The 27,600-nt window shown below is 40.2% G+C and overlaps 1 protein-coding gene across 1 annotated transcript; it reads right to left on the bottom strand.

Moving 5' to 3' along the window:
* Window positions 1-15,055: 15,055 nt before the first annotated feature.
* LOC147639399 (uncharacterized) lies at window positions 15,056-18,820 on the bottom strand. The gene is made up of 7 exons (XM_086790863.1): window positions 18,494-18,820; window positions 18,241-18,376; window positions 17,542-17,662; window positions 17,316-17,352; window positions 16,449-16,698; window positions 15,619-15,950; window positions 15,056-15,508 (listed from the first exon to the last, which is right to left on the bottom strand). The coding sequence occupies exons 1-6, from the start codon at window positions 18,668-18,670 to the stop codon at window positions 15,838-15,840; spliced, it is 834 nt and encodes a 277-aa protein (XP_086646989.1). The 5' UTR covers window positions 18,671-18,820; the 3' UTR covers window positions 15,056-15,508; window positions 15,619-15,837.
* Between the last annotated feature and the right edge of the window lie 8,780 nt (window positions 18,821-27,600).

Genomic DNA, 27,600 nt, shown 5'->3' with positions numbered 1-27,600 from the left:
GCTAAGGGTTATGCACAAACCCAAGGCTTGGACTATGATGAAACATTTAGTCCAGTTGCAAAGATGGGAACAGTGAGAGCAGTCATTGCTATGGCTGCAGCAAATGGTTGGGAAATGCATCAAATGGATGTGAAAAATGCATTTCTAAATGGTTATTTACAAGAAGTTTATATGGCATGGCCAGAAGGATATGTACACCCAAAGCATTATATGGTTTGAAGCAAGCACCTCGTGCTTGAAGTGATAAGATAAGCCGATATCTTATCTCCCTTGAATTTCAAGTTTCTTCAGCAGATTCTTCACTCTATGTGAAGAAAACAGATCATGGGATTGTCTTACTTGTCATCTATGTTGTTAACTTGATTGTCACAGGAGATCATGCTACAGATGTTATGCATGTCAAGAAGGCATTGAGTGGACAGTTTGATATGAAATACTTGGGTGAATTGAGATATTTTCTTGGGATTGAAGTGATTAAAGACCATGCAGGGACATGGTTAGTGTAACGCCAATATGCATTGGATATGTTGGCAAAATATGAGATGACAGGGTGTAAGCCAATGAGTACACCTTTGGAGCAAAATGTGAAGCTACGGGCTGATTTTGGTGAAGAGTTGGATGATCCATCTATGTATAGAAAGATGGTTGGTAGTCTTATTTACATGACTATCACACGCCCGGATCTCAGTTATGCTGTGGGGCTAGTAAGCCAATTTATGCAAAACCCCAGAAAACCTCATTTGGATGTAGTGAGACGCATTATGCGCTATGCAAAGACCACTGCACATTATGGTCTTCTTTATGAGCATGGTAAAGGCTTGGACATACACAGCTACACAGACGCAGATTGGGCAGGTAGCTCGTATGACACGAGTCTACTAGTGGTTATGCCTTTACATTTGGAAGTGCAGTGGTGAGTTGGAGCAATAAGAAGCAACCTACTATTGCTTTATCTAGTACAGAGGCTGAATACAGGGATGCAGCCATTGCTACATGTGAAGGAGTATGGTTAAAGAGTCTCTTGGCTAATTTGGGTGAGCCCACTATTGATGGAAAGGTTGTCATTCATTGTTACAACATGAGCAGCATACAGTTGGCCAAGAATCCAGTTTTTCATGTGCGGACCAAACACATAGAGGTCCACTATCATTTTGTTAGAGAGAAAGTATTGGATGGTATAGTGGATTTGCAGTATGTGAAGACTGAAGAGCAGGTGGCCAACATCTTTACAAAGCCACTTAGCGCAGGGAGAAGTTTGAGTACTTCCGTACTATGTTGGGAGTACATGGGATGAGCTTGAGGGGGAGTGTTGAGAGCTTTGATAACCCAAGCTCATCTACATCTTCATCTATGATGGCAATACATCATGAGCTTCAGAGGGGCTGTTGAGATTCAAGCTCGATGTCAACTTATGCCAGTTGCACTATGTTGAGAGCTTTGATAGCCCAAGCTCATCTACATCTTCATCTATGGCAGTACATCATGAGCTTGAGAGGGGTTGTTGAGATTCTAGCTCGATGTCAGCTTATGCCAGTTGCACTATGTGCTGGCATGTTAGGTTGTAACATGTGTGAGACATAAATGACCGCGTCCAGCTGGTCATAGTGTGTGGACATTAGCTAGGGTTAGCTGTGCATGGACACAACACAAGTAGTGTGTTTTAGATTATGGATTATGGCTTTATGCATTGTGTGAGAAGGGAGATGGCTTCCCTCTATGGTTAGGGTTTGATAATCTATTAGGGTTTTCTCCTGTGTGTGTGTCTGCTCTCCCTCTACTTGTTTTTCATCACATTTGAAGAAAACCATGGAGCATTGTGTGCAGAAGTTATTAAGCAATAAGGAAACCATTTTAGGGCTTGAAAAACATATGTCTGAATGAAGACATAAGCAAACCTCATTAGGTCTCCGTAGTAGACGACAAAAAAAACTAAGGGATATTGTGAGCAAATGAAGCTAGGAGGTGGTGGCATCAAGAAGAGAAGTGGGCACCATCTCTTATAGGTAGTGACTCTTCATATTGAAATGCCTTTATAGAGGTGACTTGCAAGGCTTACCTACATGACTCTAAGTTTTGTTGAAGTAGATGACTCCTTATTAGATGCAATAGTATTCGACCATGCGAGGGCAAGAGAGAGAGAGAGAGAGAGAGAGAGAGAGAGAGACCCTGAATAGCCTAAAATTCCCCTTTAGTGGGAAGGTTGGATTTATAGCTTTTTGCATCCTTGTACATCATAGATAATGTGTCAACAGCAGAATGGAACTCACTATCCTTAACATTTGAATCCAATAAGAGATACTTATCCAAATCTGGATCGACAAAATCTTCATCTTCCTCAAGATTCTGTGCAATGATGGCCAGACAGTGGTCTTCCCTTATGTCAAACACAACTTGAATATCTATAGTTAACAAATATTCTTTGTTACCAATAGGAAATGTGGGGAGTAGTGGGGTTGGAATGTCCCCTACCTCCTCTATCATAGAGGAAATAGGAAATGTGGGGAGTAGTAGGGTTGGAATGTCCCCTACCTCCTCTATCATAGAGGGCTGCTCGTCACCTGTAAACCACTAAGGTGTCTTCTCTTCTGAGCGCGTCAATATCCAACTGCTCACTTAAGTCCCTCTCCACGCAGCCAAGTTTATCTCCTCCGCAATTTCTTGAACTTCATCTTCTGCTCTTGGAGGTTCCTCTTCCTTCTCCTCAATTTCTTCATTTGTAACTTTTTCATCCTCAAGCAGCACATGTAGATAGCAGATAAATCCATAGTGGTACACAACGAGACGACACTTGCGATTGTGAATGGGGCACTTACTGTGTGTCTTCTTCTTATCATCTGGCACCTTTAAAACATCCCTCTTTAACGTTTGTCTTAGGGTTGTTGAAGGCTCAATATTGTTCACGTGCACATACTGGACGCCATCAAACATGACTGTACCACTTGAAGTGATCTGCTGAAATTGTTGCTCTTTCTCTTCAAGATACGAACGAGCAGAAACGATCATGTCTTCGATGGAGAAATTGAAATTAAACATGCGTGAGATTTCAGGATGGCGACGATGCTATCAAACTTTATAAAGGAAGTTGAGCAACTTTTCATTTGGGGTTTCTTGGGCCAGCATCAGACTCAACCTCAATCCTGAAAGGTTCCATCTACAAGCCAAGAAATATGTCAGGATGATTCATTTTTTGCCCCTCTTGTGATTTACTTCATGTTGATCTCCATCTCCTTGTTAACTTGAAAGCTTGTCATTGCCTTCACCTCGATCCTGAAACTCTTTCCCCTCACGTGCAGCATCAGAACAGAGGCTATTTTCCCATAAACTCAGTTCATCTTCAAGCTCTTCCACATGCCTACTATGTGTTGGTAGGGCTATGCACCTTGCTTGTTGCAAATTCAAGGTCCCCCATTTGCCATGATTCTGAGACCATGGTTGTCCCCTCCTTACGCTTCCCAATCTGTAAAAATATAGAAAGTGGCACAATAACCAGAAAGTGTAAGTGTTAACTCTAGACATGTAGTGAAATCAGATATACCTTTCTTCTCATCAACTTGAAACTTGACTCTTCCACATTGTCAAAGCCCATGATGCTAAAGTGTTGACGCAGGTCTGCTAGGCTCCAATGCTTGCTTGCTACCACTTGCTCAATCCATCCATTCTACATCATCACAGCTACCTCAATAGGCATAATTTCTTCTTCTGAGGCTTGAAGTGGGATCCATGTCTCGTGCTTTTGCATCCATCTTTGGTAGTGTAGACGCATGTACAAAATAGAGCGTGCCTTCAAGAACCTGAAAGACACTGTAGAATCTACTACTTTGCACTTGTGCACATCACCTCGATGTGACCCCTCATTAACCTCCCAACCCTCTCTTAGTAATCCTTGAATGAGGTCAGACCGTACCTCCTTACAAATATACATTATTTTTGTTTGGTGCATTGGCATGGAATTGAACATGTGCACAAAAACATGTAAAGGACAAAACCAATTTAGCCCTACTGACCTAGATGCCTTTGAAAACTTGAGTGATGTCTTGATATCACTTACCATCTTAAACTTGAAGCATAAGATGGTCCAAGCATCAGGTTTGGGCCATTCGGGATTGTTAAGAGGGGGGTTGGGGGTCTCTTCTAGCTTGCCAAATAAACCTGGTTTTTTATCTACAAAATATGAGTGAGAAAAGAAAAAGATATTTTTCTGTAGTACAAGATCACTTGGGCTTTGAGATACAAACATTGCCTCTCCAATGGATGCATTCATATCATAGAAAACTCTAGTGAGGCTTTGTAGTGGTTGTTCCTCAACATAATTAGAGGGGAAAATATCTGTAGAGAGACATAAGAAAATGGAGAATCATAAGAAAATTTAAAACAAAAAATCTAATATTAGCATGTTCTTAAAGCTGTGTTTATGTTACACTAACAATTTGAAGGAAACCTTGGTCGTTGGCCTTGAATGTACAGGTCTCCAAGGGTATACGCATGTTGCACTATGGCAACCAGTCCTTCCTTCTTAGTATGCTTGAAGCCTTGTAGCCGCCCCTTCTAATGATGTAGCATATTCCCTTAGAGCTTAGCTGCATGTAGACCCAAGCCCCAACCCTGAATCTTGTTGGAGCCCAAACTCCATTCTCATCTCTTATGTTATGCAGCACAAGCTCTTCCACCTTCTCTCCCTAGGTCTTCTCACATTACTGGAAGAGGCCATGGTGGTAAGAAAAGAGAAGAAGGGGGAAAAAAAGCTTGTTTTACAACAGAAGAGTGGAGAGGAGAGAAAGTTCAGGGTTTTCAGTGCAACAATGGAAAGCTTAAAAGAGGGTTAGAGTTTGAGAATAGGCTTCTTGAACCTAGGGTAGACTAAAGAGGGATAGAGTTTCTGCAACAATGGAGAGGGAGGGAGCTTGAGAGAGAGAGAGAGAGAGGGAGATTGAGAGGGAGGGAGCTTGAGAAAGAGGGAGAGCTTGAGAGAGATGGAGTTTCTGCAGCAATGGAGAACTTAGAAAAGGAAGAAAGAGGGAGAGGGAGCTTGAGACTAAGGGAGCTTGACAAGGAGAGAGAGCTTGAGAGGTATGGAGTTTCTGCAGCAGCAATGGAGAGCTTAGAAGAGGAAGAAAGAGGTTCAAAATGAGCTTTCCAAACCTAGAGTATGTTGGGGGGAAGTTTGAGAAGAAAAACACACTTTTGGGAAAAAATTAAAAATTTTTAATTTTTAGGGTTTTTCATCTGCGCGATTCTAGGTGGGGGAACCTCTAAGTTTGGGCCCAAGAGGTAGGGGGACAAGAGTAGTAAGCCCCATTAGCAAACCAAAGCCTAGGCCCCCTAGGGTCAAAGAAGTAAAAAATGTACACCCAGCCCTCTTCCTATTGGTCCATTCCTAATCAAAAGTTAATCCAAGAGGCCCTCTTTGGGTCCAAAAAATTCCTAATGAACCCGAGGAACTTGAGGTGAATTCAGAGCAAATACTAGAACATGACATGGATGACATGATAAATGCCTTACACGATGGATTAGAAGATCGAGGTTTGAAACATGAAGGGATAGAAGAAAACACACGACGTGTGGAATACGTTTCCCAAAAAGAGAAACAGCTACGCACGCTTGCTCGTCTTCCACTATATCATGGAGCACGTGTGTGTTTTACGCGCTTGCCTATCCATATTGAACTTGCAATCGATTTTTGGATGGTCTGATACGAGCGTATCAAAACTTTTTGCATAAGTGATGATATCATATGCAATTAGTGAGTTCTGTACCTTTATATGCATTTTCTTAGCCTGACTATTTTGTGTAACAGCTTATTGAAACATCAAATATTGCCAGAAGATAATGAGATGCCAGTGGACTGCAGTCAAGCAAAAGCAATGTTACACTCAATTGGCATGGACTACAACACACACGATGCTCACTCAATTGGCATGGACTACAACACACACGATGCTTGTCCAAATGATTGTATTATTTATCGACAAGAATATAACAACGCAGTACAATGTCCGCATTGTGGTACATTGCGATATAGACAAGATGTGCAAGGAAAAAGGATACCAGCAAAAGTTTTACGACACTTTTCCATCATCCCTCGGATTGAAATAATGTTCAAGTGCAAATCCATTGTGTTTGCAGGATTGATGACTTGGCACCGTAACACTAGGTCCACAGATGGTGTTATGCGTGTGCCCGCGTGTAGATTCCCCTGCATGGAAGCACATTGAAGAGAAGTGGGTAGCCTTTCAAGAGGAGGCTCGCCATATTCGACTCGGACTAGCAATGGATGGAGTGAATCCATTTGGTCTACGAAGTTCATCATGACGTACATGGCCTGTTTGTCTAGTTAACTATAATCTTCCACCATGGCTATGATAAAAAAGGACATCTTTTATTGTCTTTGATAGTTCCTGGTGGAAAGTACAAGAGGTGAAGGACATGGATGTGTATTTAGCCCCTTTAGTTGAGGAGCTTCGTGTTCTATGGGAGGGCATTGAAGTTCATGATATTTCCAAGAGGTTTGGACAACGTGCGCTAACATTGAGAGGAATACTTATGTGGACTATGCATGATTGGCCTGGCTATGGAGAGTGCTCAGGTAATACTGTAGCTTGTTAATGTATTATGTTAAGTCATGATTGTCATCCAAACTTGCCTGCTACAATATTTTTTTGGCTTTTAGTATCATGGTATAATGGATGTCCATTATGTGGGCCCCAACTTGAGGCTCGATACTCAAAGTCTATGAAGAAGATAGTCTACGAGGGCCACAAGAAGTATCTCCCAGTGGACCATCCTTTATATGAGGGATTTCTAGGGAGATCTCCTCGCATATGAAAGAGCAATGATTGGAGGACCTTATGGGAGCTGGATCCAACCTGTACACCTCCAGGAATGAAGCATCTATCCATTTCCATCAACTTCCATACCACTGGAAGAATGACCTTCTAGTGAACCATCTTCTTAACCCAATGCACATTTTCAAAAATGTAGCCGAGGTGCTTTGGAAAACTATCACAGGAGCAAAGGAGAGCAAGGCACAACAAGATGATTTACAAGAGGTTCAACGCATGCACCACTTATGGGCCCAAAATAGAGCAGATGGAAAGGTGAAGCTACCAAAAGCACCTTGGGTCATGACAAAGGATGAGCAACGGTGTGTAAAAAAGTGCATTAGTGAGTTTCGTACCCCTATAGGATGCATGCATTGCTTGAAGGGAGCATTTACAAAGGACGATGAGCTTAGTGGCTTGAAGAGTCATGATTGGCACAAATTCTTGCAATTCGTGCTTCCTATAGCCATCAAGGATTGCCTCAACGATGACATTAGAGCAACAATTTATAAAATTGGTGCAGTGGTATGTTGGATATCAAGGAAAGAGATTAGTAGAGACACATTAAAAGAGCAGCACGATTAAACTCCATCGAGGCTGTTACAATGGCTGAGAAATACTTTCCAACCAGTATTTTAACCATTCAATTGCACTTGCTAGTTATGTGGTTGATGAAGTTGCTGTGGCTGGGGTTGTCCATAGCCAATGGATGTTTTTCTTGGAGAGATTTATGAAGACACTCAAAGGATTTGTTCATCAAAGAGCTCGTCCTGAACGTAGTATGGCAGCGGGGTGGCTTGTTCAAGAATCACTTGTATATATAACTGAATTTCTCAATACGTCTGATCCCGATATGCCAAGATTATGGATACAAGAAGAAGATGATCGACTAGTTGGGGAAGAGCCACAAGGGAAAGGCCTTGTGAGAACAATGGATGTAGCATTGCGTGAGAAGATCAATAAATTTTGCATCTTAAACTCACATGCTATGGAGAAATGGATCGAGAGATATAACTTGGTGAAGGCTGAAAGGGACCAAGCTCGTTTGAGTTTTAGAAGGAGTCGAAGAACCCGCACACTACCATACCCAACAGAACTTGCACTTCTTCCAGACTTTCCTTCTAATAAATGGCTGGAGCAAACCATACTACAAGCTAAATGCAATGGTAAATCAATAAGTGATGAGGAGGAGGAGCTTGCATATAGTTGTGATTTCCGTGTACATGAGTTAGAGATATCTACGCATTGTCTTTTATGTTGTGCTTTCGTGAATTTATACAATAAAAGTACTTATTTTTGTGCTTGCAGTATCGTAAGTTTGGGGCAATTTGGTCATGCGAATATGTCACTTTCGAGTAGAAGGAATAGATAAAAAGAGAACAACATTTGATTGTGGTACGAAGGCTAATTTCATGCAAGAAAGTCATTCAAGTGCAAGTGATGGCAATACTGAAGTAGGCATGCTAGATTATTGTGGAACAATCCAAGATATTATAAAGGTTCGATTCAAAAAATTTGAGATGTTCATTTTTTATGTGAAATGGTTCAAGTTGGTAACTCAAGGGGCGCAAGTAACTGTATGCAAAGACAAGTGTGGATTTCTTCAAGTAGACCGCGCAAAGATATGGATTGACCAAAGGGACACATTTGTGCTACCAGAGCACTGTGAGCAAATCATCGTTGTGGAAGACCCGACCGACAGATCATAAATGGTTGTTTGTGATCCAAATAAATCCACATGGAAAAAAAAAATATTTGAAGAGGTGAAAATAGCAGTTGACTATTTTCCAGATGCTGAGGAACTCTCCCCAAATCATGTGATGATTGAGTATACACCACTAGCACCTATTGAACAACAAGAAGAACAAGAAGAAGACATACTAGTTGAGGAAGTAGGTGAGGCTCACACAGGATTAGGATCGGATGAAGGTGTACTCATTGAGCAAATATATCTTGAACGAGAAACAGACACTAGAGATAATCCAGAAGAAGAAGAGATTCAAGCTGAGTATGATCATGATGCATCGACAGCTCTCATGCTAGAGCTAGAAGAGGATGACGACATGGATGAATTACCTTCTACTCTACAAGACAACTAGTTCCACCAATTGACAACAATGATGGAGTATTTCTAGAAATAGATTTATTTGGAGCCATGGATCTTGCTGAGGACGAGCAAGTTGATGATGAACTTTAATTTCATTGTAAAATAGAGCAATTTCTTAATTGCACCTTAGTGATGAGGAGGAGGAGCTAGCATTTTTCCTCCTTCAGAGAGCGTGATGGAAGTTATATCCTCCTCTCTCCCTCGGCTCCCCCTCCCTCTCTCTCTCTCCCTCGGCTCCCCCCCCTCTCTCTCTCTCTCTCTCTCTCTCTCTCTCTCTCTCATAGATACATATGCTCTGCAAAGAGGTAGAAAGAGAAGGCTAAAACACACCCCAGGATGGGAACTATCAAATATTATATATAAATTTAATTTTTTTTTAAAAAAAATCGACTATTATTTTGACGTTTATTTCGACAACTTTTTCCATGCTTATTTCGATGCATATTTCCACGCCTATTTCGACACACATATCGACAACGTAACCAGGCATGGAAACTAAGCGTCGAAAAACAATGATTCTCTTGTAGTGTTGTAGCATCTACGGGTGGGAAATTATGTCTTATATTTAAAAGACATTTTAACTTTAGGCATAAAAGCCCTCTAATAATTTAGGAACCTTAAGAAAATTAATAATTTTGGATGTGCCCAAGACAAATTGAGCCTATTTGTGCATATACACCCTATTTCTAAGCTTAACCAATGATTCATACTATAACTTAGAAGAAAAGAAAAATAATACCAAACTAATAATAGTATAAGAGAAATTCAGAATGGGAGAATTAAGATGCACATAAGTGTACCCTCTTATTTATTTATGAGAATTAGGCAGGCTATTCAAGATATACACGTGCCAAACTAGTGTAACCTAGATACATTTCTAATGTATAGGGCCACATATCATAGCTTTCATTAGAAAAGGGTGGCAAAATAAGGACTAGTTCTCATTAACCCCAATAATTCTTGTGAACATGAACATAATCCTAATAAAGGCTTAGTTATCTTTAGAGAGAGAATACTTGCTCTAATGAAAATTGTTTCCATAGAAACCAGAATTAAAGGTGACTTTAATGATAAAGGTGGAATTATATGGGAAAGAGCTTAATTTAGAAAATTCTAGAATAACGAAGAAACCCAAAATTCTACAAGAGAGTCTAGAGAGAGTGAGAATAGAAAGTGTAGAAATAAAGAATTAGAAAAATTAAGGTTAGTAGAGGTTTTAAAACTAAAAGAAATAAAAAGGATTTAAGAACTTGAGGAAAGAATAGAGACTAATACAAATGTCTGGTAAGGCCCTAGAGAGAGGAACCTGGAGAAATTTTTCAAAGCCCATTTATAAGTTAACCCGGTGCTATCATCTGATAAATAAGGAGAGCTTATCTAGATGGATTCTCTTCCAAATTTGAGGGAAAAATAATGCAAGAGAAAGGTCCTAAATAAAGAATAAGAGCCCCAAGATCTACCTTGGAGTCATCAAGCTGGTTGGAGGTTGGTTGAAACTTGAAAAGCTGGAAGTTTGAGATACTAAAATTAAGACCTCGATATAAAGATTAGAAGATAACTAAAGTTCAGTTGAAACAAGAGAAATGGCAATGTTAAAAGGATCGGAACCTTTAAGAAAAAAATGTGTAGATTAGAATCAAGAGACCTTGTACCTTAGTCTAGTGAAGATACAAGTCAAGGCTCATCTTAGCAGCAAGGGATCAAATTAGCAACAAGTAACCTTGGTACTTAAAAAGATCAGAATTTTTATTCAAATGCTTGGACAAAAAGTGGTTAAATCGAGAAATGCATTCGGAGGTTCGATGGAGGACTGAGACTGTCTCATTAGAACCCACGACGGTTTATTCCATTTCACAATGCATGCGTGATGCATGGTTACTTGAATATATCTGATATTTGTTTGGAAACTATTTGTAATATACTTGGTGGAAATCATTAAAATACTTAGTGGAACTTATGAAGGTACCTCACAAGTTGATATGATATATCGGGAGCAGATGTCATTGGAGTGGTGAGTCCTATCGTGAAGACGGTCGTCCGAGACCTTTATCTATCTTGATGGATGTGGGTGTGCCCCTGACACATCTATTAGTGTGAGGACAGAGGTGGCTAGGTAGGTTTGAACTGGACCTATGCGTTGTGATCACAAGACTGTGGTACGAACATAACCTGGAGTGCTCATGCTTTGGGAAAGGTTTGGCCATCAGAAGCCGGTCCTACCGATCTAGGATGTGAGACTTGTGGGCTCCTCACTGTGAATGGTAGCACAAGTTTGAGTGCTTAGGCTTGGATAGGTACATATCTTCCTGGTTCGAGGAGTAGAGGCATGCTGTTGATGAGAAGAGGCATGATATTGATGAGATATTTTGGATTCATGTGATATTATTACTATTTGTTAAGATGGATAATATTTCAGTGTTTTTAGTATGATTCTCAGTGTGTATGTTTTTTGTACCCTTAAAAGTTTTAAGTATATTATACATTTCAAAGATTTGTGTGATGTGGAGTGTGTGTTTGAATTGTTTTCAGTTGGCTGAGTGACTAATGAGTCAGGAATATCAATTATGGGTGTGTGAGTTCACACCGGCTTTATAGGTCAAGTGGTAGGGTGGCAAGCTAGACCTAGGGGATTGGATGGGATCTAGGCTATGCCTATAGATCTGGTCGAAGGAGAAATTGGATACACTATTGGAAAGTAGAATATAGGGTGGACCCAAATAAATGGGTGCCTTCCAAATGAAACCCAAACATTATTTTAAAAAAAAAACTTAGTACATAAGTATGCACTATCTCTAACATAAAAAAATATGGTGAGTACTCACATTATTTACACTAACACATACCTTAGTTAACCTTATCCATGCATCTTTATTACAAGAGAAAGTATGTGCATGCCTTACTTCATTGACATGAACATAGGTTTGCATAACATTAAGCTCAAAGAACCCATATGCATATAATACATTATTGACAGGGGTATAGGTGTGCATAGTATCACTTATGAATCCATATGCATGCATCACATCATTAATATTAATATAGACATGCATAACATCACTCTTATGTAGGCATATGTAACTATATATATCACCTATGAATCTACATACATGCTATGTATCATTAACATGAGGTTAGAAATGCACATCACCTATGAAACCATATGTATGAATTCGAACATCGACATTGTTGAAAAACGTAGTATTGGCTACTCTCTTTAAGCTACACTCTCTCACATCACTCATTATCTATACAATTTGTACTCAAAAGGGTAAATCATGGAGAAATTTATCCTCCATGATACCCAACTTAATCTAATGATGGCTAGAAAGATGACATCACATAATTGACATAGACAATTTCCCATTCACAAATTTAACCTCTAGACAAGAAGGATTCCATAGTCAATTCAACTTCTTTTGATAGACATCAACTCTTCCAGACCATACCTCAATTGGGTGAAGTCATATAGAAATCTCTACTAGACTTCTCATTTTTTCCAAACAAGCTAAGCACTTGAATTAATTTCAATTAAACCATTTATCAAAACAAGCATAATGAATCAAAAGCTGGGGTTAAGAAACATGACCTTGTTGATTGTTGACTTGATAGTTGCTTCAAAGAAACCTCTGTAATTGATCTAATTAAAGGTTTGATTGCCCACACTAGATGAGACTAAGGGTTGATGATGAGAGTGAGGTTGAAGAGAGAGTAGATGTGATCACATCCATCATGTTGAAGAGAGAGTAGATGTGATCACATCCATCATAATTGTCCACCATGATGGATATGATCACCCACGAGGTTGAAAGATATTAAGAAATTCTTCATGAAGATCTCCTTGCCCTCCTTTCTTCAATTATAGAGCACCATTCACCAAGCGTAGGAACAAGTAGGAGACAATAATGAGAGGAGGGTTGGGATATGCCTTCCCTTTGTCTAAAGCTCTCTCACCTACACCTTGGGCATCTGATTAGGCTTGAAAGGAGTTGGTTGCAAAGAGAGGTTCAATCATTACACATCATGACTGCCAACCTGGGAGGAAAAAGGCACACAATTCAAGGTAAGATTGGGCTTGTTCGAAAGAGTTTTGATGTGCCTCATGGTTTCACCTTGAACTGAGGATGTCTTCTCTACTACACCTTAGGCAAGGCAGAGGGCATAATAGCAACACCTAACAAAGCCCATGGTGATCATAGCTAGGCTCTCAACCACAGAGGGGAAAAAACAGCACAATTTTCTTGACAAGTTAGGGGGCTTCATCATCAAAGATTAAAGGCTCAGTTGATGGCTCCCATGGCTCAGATTCAATCACCCATAGGTTGGGCGACAAGCTTGGCACAAGAGGCTTAGCTATGGAGGTAAACACAAAGCTACAATGGAGCTTTCAAAAAAACAAGGAGAGAAGGGTACCAATTTTCTCATGCAAAAAACTCTTCTAAAAAATTACGAGATCACTTACTACTAACGATTCCAAAAATTACAAGATCACCTACTACTAACAATTCCAAAAAAACCATACATAGTATGGAATAGGCTCAAGCCTTCAAAATTAGCAAGGGGATGTGAGCTTTCTTTACACATGGGGGTGGTGATACATTTTTTTTCTTTTTCCGTCTTTTAAAAAAATACTTTTCTATCAAATACGGCAAGTTTAAAATTTTTTGTAAGAGTTCAAAGTAAATTATTCATGATTATGTAATAGTAGAAACACGTTTATAAACGTGAGAGTGCACTGATATAGGGATGTGAGCTTTCGGGGTGGTGATACATTTTTCTTCTTTTTCCGTCTTTAAAAAAAATACTTTTCTATCAAATACGCGAAGTTTCAAAGTAAATTATTCATGATTATGTAATACTAGAAACACGTTTATTAACGTGAGAGTGCACTGATATAGGGTTATCAGAAACCTTGAGAAAAAATCTTGCTCAAGAGTTGGGTACGCACATTTTACAAAACATTAAAGGGCCTTTATTATAAACAAACCTAGGCCTCCATCAAGGTCAACTTCTTTTACTATGGTTTTTATTATGAACAAATCTAGGCCTCCATCAAGGTCAACTTCTTTTACTATGGTTTCTCCTTGGGTGCTCTCCATGCTCTAGCTGATGCAATTTTTGTTCTATTCTAATTCAATTCACGGCGTTTATGGAAAAAAAAAAGGGTCAACTTCTTTCCAATGAACCTAATCCACAAGGAGCTCGAATTACATGACGTAATCAAGGATTTTGTGTATATAATGTAAAAGCAGTTCAAAGGTTTGGGAAAGGTTTTTCTTGAAGGAGCCATTGCAAATATATAATGCAAAGTAGTTCAAAGGTTTGGAAAAGGTTTTGCTTCAAGGTGCCATTGCAAATATATAATGTGAAAGCAGTTCAAAGGTTTGGAAAAGGTTTTTCTTCAAGGTGCCATTGCAAATATATAATATAAAAGTCTCTTTCGACTTTGAAAGGAAACCATTGCAAATATATAACGTAAAAGTAGTTCGAAGAACATCTAAATATGGCATTGGGGCAATCTTTAGAAATGGTTGTGCTTTGAATCGTAGAAGTAGTTCAAAGAACATTTAATATGTACCAATTGAATGTTTCTCGAAAAAGCACCAAAGATATTCAAAGATGTGTTTTTTTTTTCGAGTGAATTTAAAACCGTGATGCACCAATCCAATATATCAAGGCTATTTATAGATAGATATTCAAGCATACCTTGTCTTGAAGAATGTAAAGAAAGTAATATATTCACAATTGGCGTTCATCCTCTTTCTCTAAATCTCTTACACACACTAAAGAAAGGGTCAAACCCAATGTTCCTCCCCCCTCCCTATGTGCATGCATGGGTGAGGATCAATTGCACCAACTAGAACTATTCATCTTCTGTAATCTTCTTGTTTATACATTGAAACAATCCAAAAGTTATGCCTCCCATCCATTCCCACCATCCCAAACGTGATCATTACATTATTCATAGATACAAAAGGTTTGTTTTAGCAGCACTGGGGTTACACACTAGGGGTGATTTGAATGTTCAACTTACAACATTTGTTTATCCCAAGCTTTAGAACACAAAACGAAACTTATCCACACACAATTATTGATATAGGGCATTCTTAAAAGGACGGTCAACAACCTTAGATAAACCAAACACACATGCATGTAGTGACACATGACCAACTGGTTTCCAAGAAATAAAGTGGTTCTGATGACAAGGAGGACGTAATGTACACGTCTCCAAGCTTTCTAGTGAGCTTGATACATTGGAGGGAGACTACACAGCCTCAACCATTTGATCAAAACCTTACAAGAACGTAAGATAGATCTAAGGACAACAATTCACCAAACTTTATTTGTGAGCAAAAGGTCAATAGATGCCAAGGTTTTTAAGGAAGGCATCAATCATGATGATGGTGGAACTCTGCCCTTGACCTCCTATAAGCAAGGAGTCGTCCTAAACCCAAAGGGGAAAATACATTAACACTGCAGCTTGGTATTATTGTTTCTCTCCATTATGCAGAATCTACATGGAAGGACAGCAAAGACCGATGTCGCCACAGAACGTTATGATTTTTGTTTGCCTGTATGATTATGTCTGCAACAAGAACGCCTTGCATTACTGTTGTAAGGGGCCCCGGGGGGGGGGGGGGGGGGTAAAAACAAATTATATGAACAATAATGGCAAACAAAAGCCATAGATTGTACCTTCGAGAGCTAGAGAGAGGGGCTCAGACCAACCATTTGAATCATCAATTGATTTCTTCGCTGTAGCAGATCCTCATCATTTGTTGACAAAGCTGAGGCCTGCATACGAAGTGAGTTCCCTTGGTTGGTTGTTTGTTGATTTGTCCTGTTAGTTAGCTTTTTTGTTTTCTGGGCGGCCGCCGGCCAATGGAGAGCTTCTGTGTAGTGTGATTGAAGAGATCAACCTGAGGACTGTTCTGAGCCGCCCGCCGGTGTGAACGGTTGTGCGGGGGGGGCTGTCAATACAAAGCGCGGAGGGGAAGGCCCTGGGCCTGCACTTGGCGACATACGGCCTGCATAATCAACCCAAAAAAAAAAGGAAAAAAAAATAAATTGTATACTGGAGGCAGTAAGGCTACCACCAATAACTAATATTAAAAATGCCAAGTAAATTGGATTATAATAAACCACCATAACATGTAATCCTAATCCAACATCAACCACTATAAAATCCTAATCCAACAGGACCTGCTACGATCCAACAAGACAAAAAAAGTTGAAGATGAAATTTGGAGATAAAGAAGTTTGCAAACGTTCAAAGAGCTCATTAAAAAAAAAGTATTATAATGGGTAAATTTCTCAACGGAAGGTATAAAAGTGGGGTTTTTTTTCCCCTTTCATGGAATTTATACTTTCCGACATGGATATATATATATATTAGGTGTATATATTATTATCCTGGGATGTAATTGTAAAAGGCAAATCTAATGTAGAGCAAAAATCAGGGCAGAAAGGCAAAAATGAAGAAAGAAAATTTAAAAATGAATGATAAAAGAGCGGTTTTGAGGTACCTGGAGATGAGTGGAAGGTGGCTGGTATGGGGACAAACTGGGGGAATGGGCTGGCGTAAGGACTAATTAAAGGGGGAATTGCAAATCCGTGCTGTAAATTTGAGGGGGGTCCATGCTGCTGCTGCTGTTGATGGTGATGTTGCTCCTGCTGTTGCCTTTGATGTTGAAAAGTTGGGCTTAGAGAAGGAGCCACATGAGCAGAGTACACAGCCGGAAACTGGTGGGGTCCCATAAATCCACTGTACACATTCTGTCCCACAATACAATACAAAAAAATTAAAAAAACAAAAACAAAACAATAAAAAAGAGAATGAAAAGGACCCAACCCAATCGTCACTCACAATTATCCTTTCTTAACCAAAAAGCATAGCGCCGCATTAACTCAATCAGTTCTCAATAATTAACCGTTGATAATGATGTGAATATTTCAATAATAAGACCCTTATCATAGTTCAAGATCTTTATGCCAACAATGGTTTATAGTCCTCTCTTCCGAATTTATTTATTTTTGCCAACAGTGAAAACCCGTTCATGATCACATAGACTAAGGTCATTCAAAATAATTGGCCATTAATAGGCCCTTTGATTTTTGTTCTGAATTCCTAACCAAAGTTGACCCCCCACCACTTTCCCCTATTTATTATTAAAAAATAGCATCAAATCAATCCCCTCTCCTCTATCATCCTAGTCAGAGAAAAAAACGTCACACAAAAAAGAACTATCAAAATCACTGCTGCGCTCAGTGCTTGCCCCGGGCCAAAACCGGAGAACCAAATTCCAATTCGCATATAAAACATTAATAAACAAACACACACGAGAAGATAAGTTCAAGAGGAGTAGGCCAGCCCTTGCCAGCAAGATACCTACCGGAGGGGCATAATAATCTGGCGAATAGCCTGGATACCTGCGCCCACCACCACATGATACACACACCCCCCCCACACAGCAACCACACTCGGATTAAACCCCGTTTCGGATTTTCTACTCAAAACACTTGCATTTTTAACTCATTAACTTAATCATTACAACTTAACCAAAGCAAGACTGCTAAAGAAATATCCATAGCCACCAAAATGGGGAAAAAAAAACTCACCCAAAAGTGGGAGGGCAATGGAAGCCTTGCTGAAATGCAAAAGGCAAAGGTTGCCCAAAATGGCCAGCTCCTCCATACACTTGAGCACCAACATCGCTCATTACTGGTAAGAAGCGAGCCCCTGTAACAAAAAGAAGTTAATAATAAGAATAATGGGCGGGATGGCAAGCTAAGCTTAGCCTAGAACTTTTCAATTATTATTGTTTTTTAGGCCTTTCTGAAGGAAAAAAAATCTCCTCGAAGTTTTCACAATTTAGTTTACTTGTAATTAGAATAAAATAAAATGTAAAATGCTTGTTGAGTTTCAATCCATGGTGAGAAAAGGATTGATGTAAGGCTCTATTAAAAGTTGATTTCGTTACCAAAAGGAAATAAAAGGGGATCAAGTGAGAGTGATTTATGGTAAATTAAACTTGATTAAACCTAAGGTTATTGTATTAATAATGAAAACCTAGGCGTATTAATAATGAAAACCTAGGCCTACGCCTAGGAATATATAGGAGTAGTGACTCGTGAGGTACCTGACAGGATCGAGAGTTTATCCTTGCAACTTGAAAAAAATAGTAGTAGTTATGACTACACAGTAGAATATTAATAAGTAATCAAATACTAATTCAAACCCTAAACGTTGTTAACGAAGACGAAATATACATTAACTTAATCATGGTCTCAGCTTTGTAAACCTAATTAATGGCTTGCCTTGAAACATGGGAGAGCTTGGACGTGGGCGATGAGCCCCGAGTGCAGCCAAATTACAGTTGGTTCTCCTGCCATCGATGACAGGGGCTGGATCCACACACGCCCGGCTTGCAGCCTCTGCGTCACGGAAGGTCACCTGCAAACAAAACAACACATTAACCAGTCACATAATCAAAAGCTTAACACAAAGGGATTAAGATCAATCAATGATGATTCTAGGGGATGGAGGGGAATGGAGATTCGCAGGCAGTACAAATCCGTAGCCCTTGGAGCGCCCTGTGTGCTTGTCTGTTATAACCGCGGCCTCCACTATCTCGCCAAACTGCTCAAAATAGCATCGCATAGTTTCACACTGCGTTTCCCAAGCCAGCCCGCCCACAAAGATCTTGGTGAAGGTGGTGTCTCCGCTGGTGCTCGGACGCTGTGCCATAACCTCTCTCTCTCTCTCTCGTATAGAATGGATAGGACCAAATCCTCGTTGGCAAAGGTCAAGGACCAGTGGGCGGCCTCCTGATCGCCTGTAGCCTCTCAGCCGGCCATCGGAGGTCGCCGTAGTGGGAAAAGCTCAGCAGGAAGTGATGATGAAAAAAGCTTCCCTAAGAGGGAGGCGTCTGGAAGCTGCTACTGCGACCAAGCTTCCACCTATACAAGCGAAAGAAAGGCAGAGAGTGAAGGGGCTAAAGAGAGACGGGAGAGGAAGGGATGAGAAGGGGAGTCTTGCGAGGGGGAGCGCACACACGACGACAGCACCTTTGGGGGGAAAGAGAAGGGAGACGGTATTGTCAGAATCTCGCAACTAATTTATATATAAATATATTTACATTTATATTTACATAGGTATCATCTTGGATATGGAGCAGGCCTAGAATTTGAAGGGCACCCCTATTTTTTTCTTTTCAAGGGCTTTTCTTTCACTAGGTTTTCTTTATGAAGAGATGAAGGCTGACCTTCTTTTGAAGGGTAATTGTTTTTTCACCCTTCTTGTAAAGGTTTTGACCCCCTTGGAAGGGTACTCCAACCTTCAAATTCTAGCACTGATATGGAGGCGCAGCCCCTTGCAAACCGACCCGCCTACGCAACTCGTAACTCTATATAGTACTCTAAGTAAGAGCACCTTTCCATGACATAGATTCTGCCTTCAGATGGGTTCCTCTCCACCACCCTTGCATAGCCATGATGCCTACCATACGCTCGGTATTACTTTCTTAGTGTCTCGAATCAAGTTAGTGTCTCACATTTGACAAACAAACCCTTTGAATTGTATATTCACAACAAACTGTTTGTATTGTATAAAATAATGCCACTAACATGGCATTATTTATTACAATATAGACGAACCTTAGTATGACAATACTTTCTTCTCACCTGGTTTGCAGTGCCACCATTCCCCCCTTCGTCGTCTTCCTACCTTATTCCTGGCTACTCGTCCTCCTCTTCCTCGTCCTCGTCCACATTACCCCCTCGTGCTCTGCTCTGCTTCGTTTATTTCCCAGCTACTCGTCCTCGTCCACATTACCCCCTCGTGCTCTGCTCTGCTTCGTTTATTTCCCGGCTACTCGTCCTCGTCCACATTACCCCCTCGTGCTTTGCTCTCGCTCCACCTCCTCCATCCACGGTCCTCCATAATTGGTTTCCCCTCCGGCTCCAGCCTCTGCCCCCTCTAATCTCCTTGCAGGCCCCCACGCCACCTGCCAAATCGCATGCTCCCTTCCCCTTCACCATTGTAACATAAGCAGGAACTCCTCTCCATTTATGTCACATCAGCCAGAGAAAGGAGTCGCAGGATCAACCACCAGAGAAAGGAGTCGCAGTATTAGCCACCAGAGAGAGGAGTCACAACAATTTGCATAGAGAGAGAGAGAGAGAGAGAGAGAGAGGCCTGTGTGGGGGTTGCAATAGTTTTGTGGAAGGGGAGAGAGAGAGAGGGAGAGGATGAGAAAGATCTTTCGAGAAAGAAAGACAGCACGACCCGAACCACATGGTGTCCAAAAAATAAAGCAAAAAATCTAGACTTTCCAAAGGAGATAGAAAACCTATGCACAAGCAAAACTAAGGTTCGAATTTCATGCAACCTTTGATTCGACACTAATTAATTAATGCAAAGCATTTTGGGTCCTTATTTGATTATTCAAGGAGAACATGAGAAGGTGAGTTCTCTTTTTAATTTTAGGAGAGAAACAACTTGTAGCCCTTATTTAAATTTTGTCTGTTTCTCCATATTTTCGGCCCATGGAAAGGAGCTAAGGGTCCCCATCTATCACACAAAGACATATGCGACATTGCTTCTATCCATTTCACTCACATTTGGTAAGTGTCTCTACACACCCGTTTAATTCATGCTAAGATCTCAACTTGTTGCAAAGGTTTTGACTTTAAAAGACCATCCCTTCTTCTACAGCCTCCTGCATGCTATTACGCCTCCCACCTCCATCATATGCCTCCCCCCTCCATGGTGCACATCCCCATACAACAACAAAGTAAAAGAATAGACTCACATCACTTGCTAGTATAGATAAAATGCCATATTCTTATTCACATAGTGAGAAAAAAGTAGCAAATTCATTAATAATATTCGCATTTAAAGCTTTGAAATCCCAAGATATCATAGTGTGGTGTCTGTGCTATGTCTTTTTTACAAGGCCTTTAAGGGCCTTTATCCATGGATGCCTCTCTTCCACACTTAGCTACAGAAACAATAAGAGCTTCTTCATGTCATAGCCCAAAAAACGCTTTTTAAAGTGTGCTATGCAGACATGGAGATCAATGGCATATCCATTTTCTACTTTGACCCCATCCAGATAGCCTATCGGGCCTATGGAGCTACGTGAACTCACATACCCAAATTGATATTCCTAGTTCATTACTAACACACTCAATTGAAGCAATGAAAAATAGTTTACGCACACACTCCACGGCATACATGTCTTTTAAAAATTGACATTTAAACTTAAAGCTTTTATACATCAAAATGTACTGAAAAACATACATATTGAAAATCATACTGAATCTTTGGAATACTCTCTAGCTATCATAGATAAAACGATGTCACATATATCTAAAATATCTCCTCGTGCCACACCTCTACTCCTCGGAGTAGGAAGATATGCACCACTGAGCCCCAACACTCCAACTTGTGTTACTATATGACAAGGAGCCCCAAAGTCTCACATCCCACATTAACAGGAGCCACTTCTGATCGCCATACAATGCCCAAGGCACGAACACTCTAAGTCACAATCACACTAGAGTTTAGAGATCAACACGTACATTATCATGCCTGGCCCGATGACACTCAGGAGCTGCCTCTATTCTCACATCAGGTGTGTCAGGAGCACACCCATGTCCATCGAGATGGGTCAAGATCTCAGACAACCATCTTCACGAGAATTCACCACTCGGATGACATCTGCCAGGCATCACATCATCTTCTGTGGTACCTTCACAAGCTTCAACAACATTTCACAAACAGTATCCAAACAAGAATCAAGTATGATCAAGCAACCATGCATCACACATGCATCATAAAAGGGGTAAACCATCGCAAGTTTTGATGAGAAAATCTGAGTCCTCCATCGAATCTTCAAACACATTTTCCCAATCGATTCTAGCCTTTTATATCAGTTCTTTGGATCTTCAAGCTTGAGCAAGCTTCCATTGTCTAATTCGTTTCTTCCCATAATCTACTATTGCTAGGTCTTTCTAAGGCTCAAGGGTCTCTAGCCTTTACTTTAAACTTATCTTCTATTAGACATTTTTTCTCTTCATTTCATCAAGCATTTGCGATAAGGAGGTTTTTAGTCTTTCATTTTTGGTTAGGGGATTTTCTTTCTTTAGTCATCCCCTTCCTTCTTATGTGGAAGATGAAGGATTATCTACTGGTTTGGAGAGATGATGTAGTCAATAAGGCTTATCTCTCTCTAAAACTCTACTTGTTCAAGGGTTTAAACCTCGATTAATCATCTAATTGGGTTCTAATTCTTAGGTTTTTAGCAAAGATTACACTAATAAGCTTATGTCTTTAATTTGCATTTCTAGAGAGAGAGGTGAGAGAATATTCAGTTCTTCTCTCTCTTAAATTTTCTCTTACTCTTCTTTAGATCAATGCACTTCCTTCTTATACTGGGTTTAGAATTTTCTTTTTCGCCGTTTAATCTAAGTTTTCGAGATTAACTAGTTATATGTAATTCTATTGATGAAAAATTTGAGCCATGTAAAGAATTTATGTGCACACTCTTCTTCACCACCATTGGTGCATAACTTAATTATCATAGTGCACTCTTAACACATTTAACTTTAACCTAAAATTGAGGATATTTTGTATTAAATATCTAACCATTCCTATGAAAGAAACTAACATGCATTCTTATGCATTATTTTATGCACAATTTGCATATCCACAGGATGCAATTTCCCATGTTATTCGACCCTTTCAACTTTAATCTTTTGATAAATAAGTCATTGGCAAACATAATTCAGTACATCCTTTTTTAATCTTGGCCAAAAGAAGCACTTCTTGACTGCTATTGCAAAGGTATTCACATAACCAAGATGTCTTGCAATTGGGCTATCATGAGCCTCAACTAAGATCCGCTTCTTATATTCCCCATTGCTTGGGACACATAAGTGATTGTTGTAGTACAAGCATCCATCTTCAAGTTTATACCCGTGTACCTTGTTCATTTCCTTGACAGTTTTACTTTCTTATATCAACAAGGCAATAATTAGAGCAAAGAATACATCCATCCTAATATTCTCCTTAATTTCTACAGGAAGTGAATTTGATATAACTTTTATACTAAGTAAGGATACTTTCTGACTTAGGGCATCTGCAGTTGCATTTTCTTTTCCTAACTTATATTGGATCTCAAAGTGAAACACTTGTAATACGTGCATCCATCTCCTCTGATGCATATTGAGATCACTCTACGTAGATATCCACTTCACACTTTTATGGTCTATTACACCATAGTAAATCTTTGTCTAAGAAGATAATGCCTCCATACCTTCAATGTGTGAGTGATAGCCAAAAGTTCCAAGTCATAGGCTGCATAATTCCACTCGTGAGACTTCAGCTTTCGTGACTTATGCATAGGCTATTGGACTCCATCTTGCATAAGAATTCCACCAACTCCAAAGCCACTTGCATCACTGAGATCACCTCAAAAGGCTTGCCAAATTCTAGCAATTTCAGCACTGGGTTGTTTACCAAGGCAATCTTAAGTTTATCGAATGCACTTTGACACATCGGTGTCCCGTTAAAAGGTTTATCCTTCTTTAGAAGAGCCATCAAAGGCAAAGAAATCATGGCATATCTTTGGATGAATATGCGATACCATCCTATCAACCCTAGAAAACCTCAAACTTCTTTTACCATTTCTGGTTTCAACCAATCTATACAGCTTGTACCTTAGCAGGGTGAGCCGAAATCCCATCGTTGAGTATAATAAACCCTAAGTATTCAATGCGATCAGTGAAGAAAGTATATTTACTCTTCTTGGCAAAGAGTATGTGCTTCCTTAGGGTGTCCAATACTTTGTGAACATGATTTTCATTATAAGCAACATCTTTTGAATAAACCAATATATTATCAAAGAATACCATAACAAAATCATCCAGATACTCATGAATATATCTAGCATAAGCTGATTGAAGGTTGCATGAGAATTTGTTAGACCAAAAGGCATTACTGTAAACTCATAGTGTCCATTTCTAGTATTGAGTGTTGTCTTCTATTTATCCTATCCTAAATCTAAATTTGGTAATATCTAGATTTACATTATGTTTATGTAATGTGTTTCATTTCTATACTTATGTTTCTCTTGTATTCATCTGTATAGATATATATCCTTCAAACTTGGTTGACTGGCAGCCTATGTTGGAATTAGGGTTGCAGGAAAGCACACAAAGCTTGGAGAAGAAGAAGCAAGAATGCACACAACACACAATGTATTAGATTGTGTCAATGTACAAAAGATAAGTTAGCCCTAGAATGATGGGCGTATATACAAGCAGGGGGAAAAAACCTCCTAAAGAGGAAAAAAGTGCCCCGGCGGTCCTAAGTGTGTTCACACACATCACTGCCTATATATATGGCAACAAATCCAGAGTGATGGTGTGAACGAGAGCTGGCACTCATGTATAGGGGAGTGCCATGCCCGAAGTAGATAAATCCACAAAGGGGAGCAAGCCCAAAGCTTTGCGGAAAGCTTCGAACTTCTCACGAGGAAGCGCCTTTGTGAAAAGATCGGCGAGGTTGTCCTGTGTTGGCACATAGGCCAAGCTGATCTCCCCTGCTGAGAGTCTCTCCCTAACATAGTGATAATGCACCTCAATGTGCTTTGTGCGAGCATGAAAAACTGGGTTTCTCGCAACTGCCAATGCGCTCTGACTGTCAGTGAAGATAGAGGTGGCAGACTACACCCAAGTCAGTCCATAAGCCGTCTGAGCCACACACACTCAACCGTAGCTGTGAAAGCTGCCCTGTACTCAACTTCACAACTAGAAGTGGCCACAGTAGGTTGCTTCTTGCTCAACCAAGATATGCATGAGCTACCGAGCATGAAACAAAAACCACTTGTGGACACTCTTGTGTCATAGCAACCAGCCCAATCTGAGTCTGAAAAAGCATGTAAATCTGGCGGCAACGATCCCCCTTTGGGATAAAACAACCCAAGATGTATGGTGCCACTCAAGTAGCGAAAGATGCGTTTAACTGCCTTCTAATGCTGAGACCCTGGGCTATGCATAAACTTGCTTACCTATGAGACTGCAAAAACTGAATGTCCGGCCTTGTAATGCATACATAAATGAGGCAACCAACAGCTGTTTGATAGAGTGTGACATCAAAGTGATCTCCAGCATCATGAAGACTCAACTTTAAACCTGTCTCCATTGGAGTAGCAATAGGCTTGCAGTCTTCAAGACCAAATCTCCGCAACAATGTCTCAATATACTTTGTCTGACACAAAGCAATACCTCCATCACACTGCTTAAATTGTATCCCCAAATAATGATGCAAATGCCCCAAATCTGACATCTCAAAAGAGCCTTAAAATCAGCAATATGACTTTCATTTGGTCCTGTGAGCAGCATGTCATTGACATAGAGAGCAATGATTAGATGTACATCATCCACACATTTAACATACAAAGTGCTTTCTGTTGGACTATTTTGAAAACCATGTGCAGTCAAATATGCATGTATCTTTTCATACCAAGCTCGTGGAGCTTGCTTTAAACCATATAAAGTCTTTTTCAACCTGCACACTTTGTTTTCCTGCCCTCTTTGAACAAAACCACGAGGCTGCGATACATAGACCTCCTCATGCAAATCTCCATTCAAGAACGCAGTCTTTATGTCCAACTGATGTACATTCCAACCATTATAAGCTGCCAATGCACAAATGCTACGAATAGTAGTCATACGACAAGTGGGAGCAAAGGTCTCATCAAAATCAATGCCTTTTTCTTGAGCATAACCCTTTGCAACAAGTCTAGCCTTATAGCGATCAACACTACCATCTGGCTTTCGTTTCAACTTAAAAACCCACTTACATCCAATGGCCTTTTACCAATAGGCAAATCACACAAAGACCATGTACCATTCTTCATTATAGCATCATATTCACTTTGCATTGCAGCCAACCAATTTTCTGATTTTTGTGCCTCATCAAATGAAAGAGGTTCTTCCTCTTCACACATACTAGACACAGCCAAAGCATAACAATCTGATGCATAAGAGGCATGCTGAAAACCTAAACGAGTACGACTAGATATAGGTGCATCAATTTTACTATCACGCAAGGTTTGCACCAGCCATTTAGGCATACCTCTAGCCTGCTCATTTTCAGCCCTATCCTCAAAAATTACATCCTGTAAATCTGCATCAGAAATAGGCTGATCTATGATGTCGTTTGAAATCTGCATAGGCTGAATATTTGCCTCATTAGGACTTATATTTGAATTCCCACCTGTAAACAGAGGCAACAATGTATCAAATACATCCCGTGAGCTCACACCTGTCTCTTTGGTACATGATAACAAGGGCTGCACAGCATCTTCCACAAAAACAACATCTCGACTAATCAAGATACGCTTTGACTGCGGATGATACAATCTGTAACCCTTGCTCTCAGCACTGTAACCAACAAAAATGCATTTGACAGCCTTATCATCCAATTTTTTGCGTTGTTGCACAGGCACTAAAGCATAGGCCAAGCAACCAAAGACACGCAAGTGACCAATAGAAGGCTTCCTGCCATGCCAAGCTTCATATGGAGTAATATACTGCAAGGCCTTAGTGGGACACCTGTTGAGTACATATGCAACACACATGACAGCCTCAAGCCAAAACGCATGTGGCAAAGCTTGGCTCTTGACCATACATCGTGCCATCTCCATAAGTGACCTGTTTTTCCTCTCAGCAACACCATTGTGCTGAGGGGTATATGGCACTGTACATTGGTGTTTTATCCCACGACTAGCCAAAAATGCATCAAACTCTTTAGACAAGTACTCCCCCCCTCGATCAGAACGAAGGGTGCCCACAGTACAATTGGATACATTTTCAACCATAAGAAAAAACTGTTTGAAGCACAAAAACACTTCGGACTTTGCCTTCAGTGGATATACCCATGCATGCCTTGAGTAATCATCAATGAAAGTCACGAAGTATAAGTGTTTACCAAATGACGGAGTTTGCATAGGCCCACATACATCACTATGTACAAGTTGCAATTAGCGAGTGGCCCGCACAGAACCATCCTTTGGAAACGCAGAACGTTGCATTTTGCCCAAAATACAGCCTTCACAAACATGTTTCAATGGTGCCTCAAGAGGGGGCAATGAAGCAACCATATCAAATTTCTGCAAACACGCAGCAAACTAGCAAAGTTCAGATGACCAAAACGAGCATGCCATAGTTTTGCATCTGAAACTGCCTTTTCATCAGAAACTGCATTTGCTGAATCTTCCACACACTTGTCATAAGAATTAAGCCTATACAGCCCACGAAACAAGGTGCCAGATGCAATAATCGTATCACCAGAAGTTAAATCATGAACAGTACATCTGTCATCCACAAATTTGACTCTACAAGTCCAAGTCTAGCAAGCGCAGAGACAGACAATAGATTCTTCTTTATCCCTAGCACATACAAAGCATCTGAAAGTGTGAAAGCGTTGCCATTTACAGCAGTAAGCATAATTTTACCAACGTCCTTCACTGGGTAAGAAGCATTATTGGCACATGTGACAGTATTCCCATTAGAGGCTTCCTCAAGACAAGTGAACATATCACGATGCGAGGTAATGTGCTTTGTAGCACCACTGTCAAAATACCATACATTAGAGTCAACAAAAAC

This window comes from Cibotium barometz, chromosome 4 (genome assembly GCF_041138505.1).
Source record: "Cibotium barometz isolate CiBa-2024 chromosome 4, ASM4113850v1, whole genome shotgun sequence".
Taxonomy (NCBI): Eukaryota; Viridiplantae; Streptophyta; class Polypodiopsida; order Cyatheales; family Cibotiaceae; genus Cibotium; species Cibotium barometz.
The sequence above is the reverse complement of the archived record's forward strand: the minus strand, read 5'-3'. Positions and strand labels throughout refer to the sequence as shown.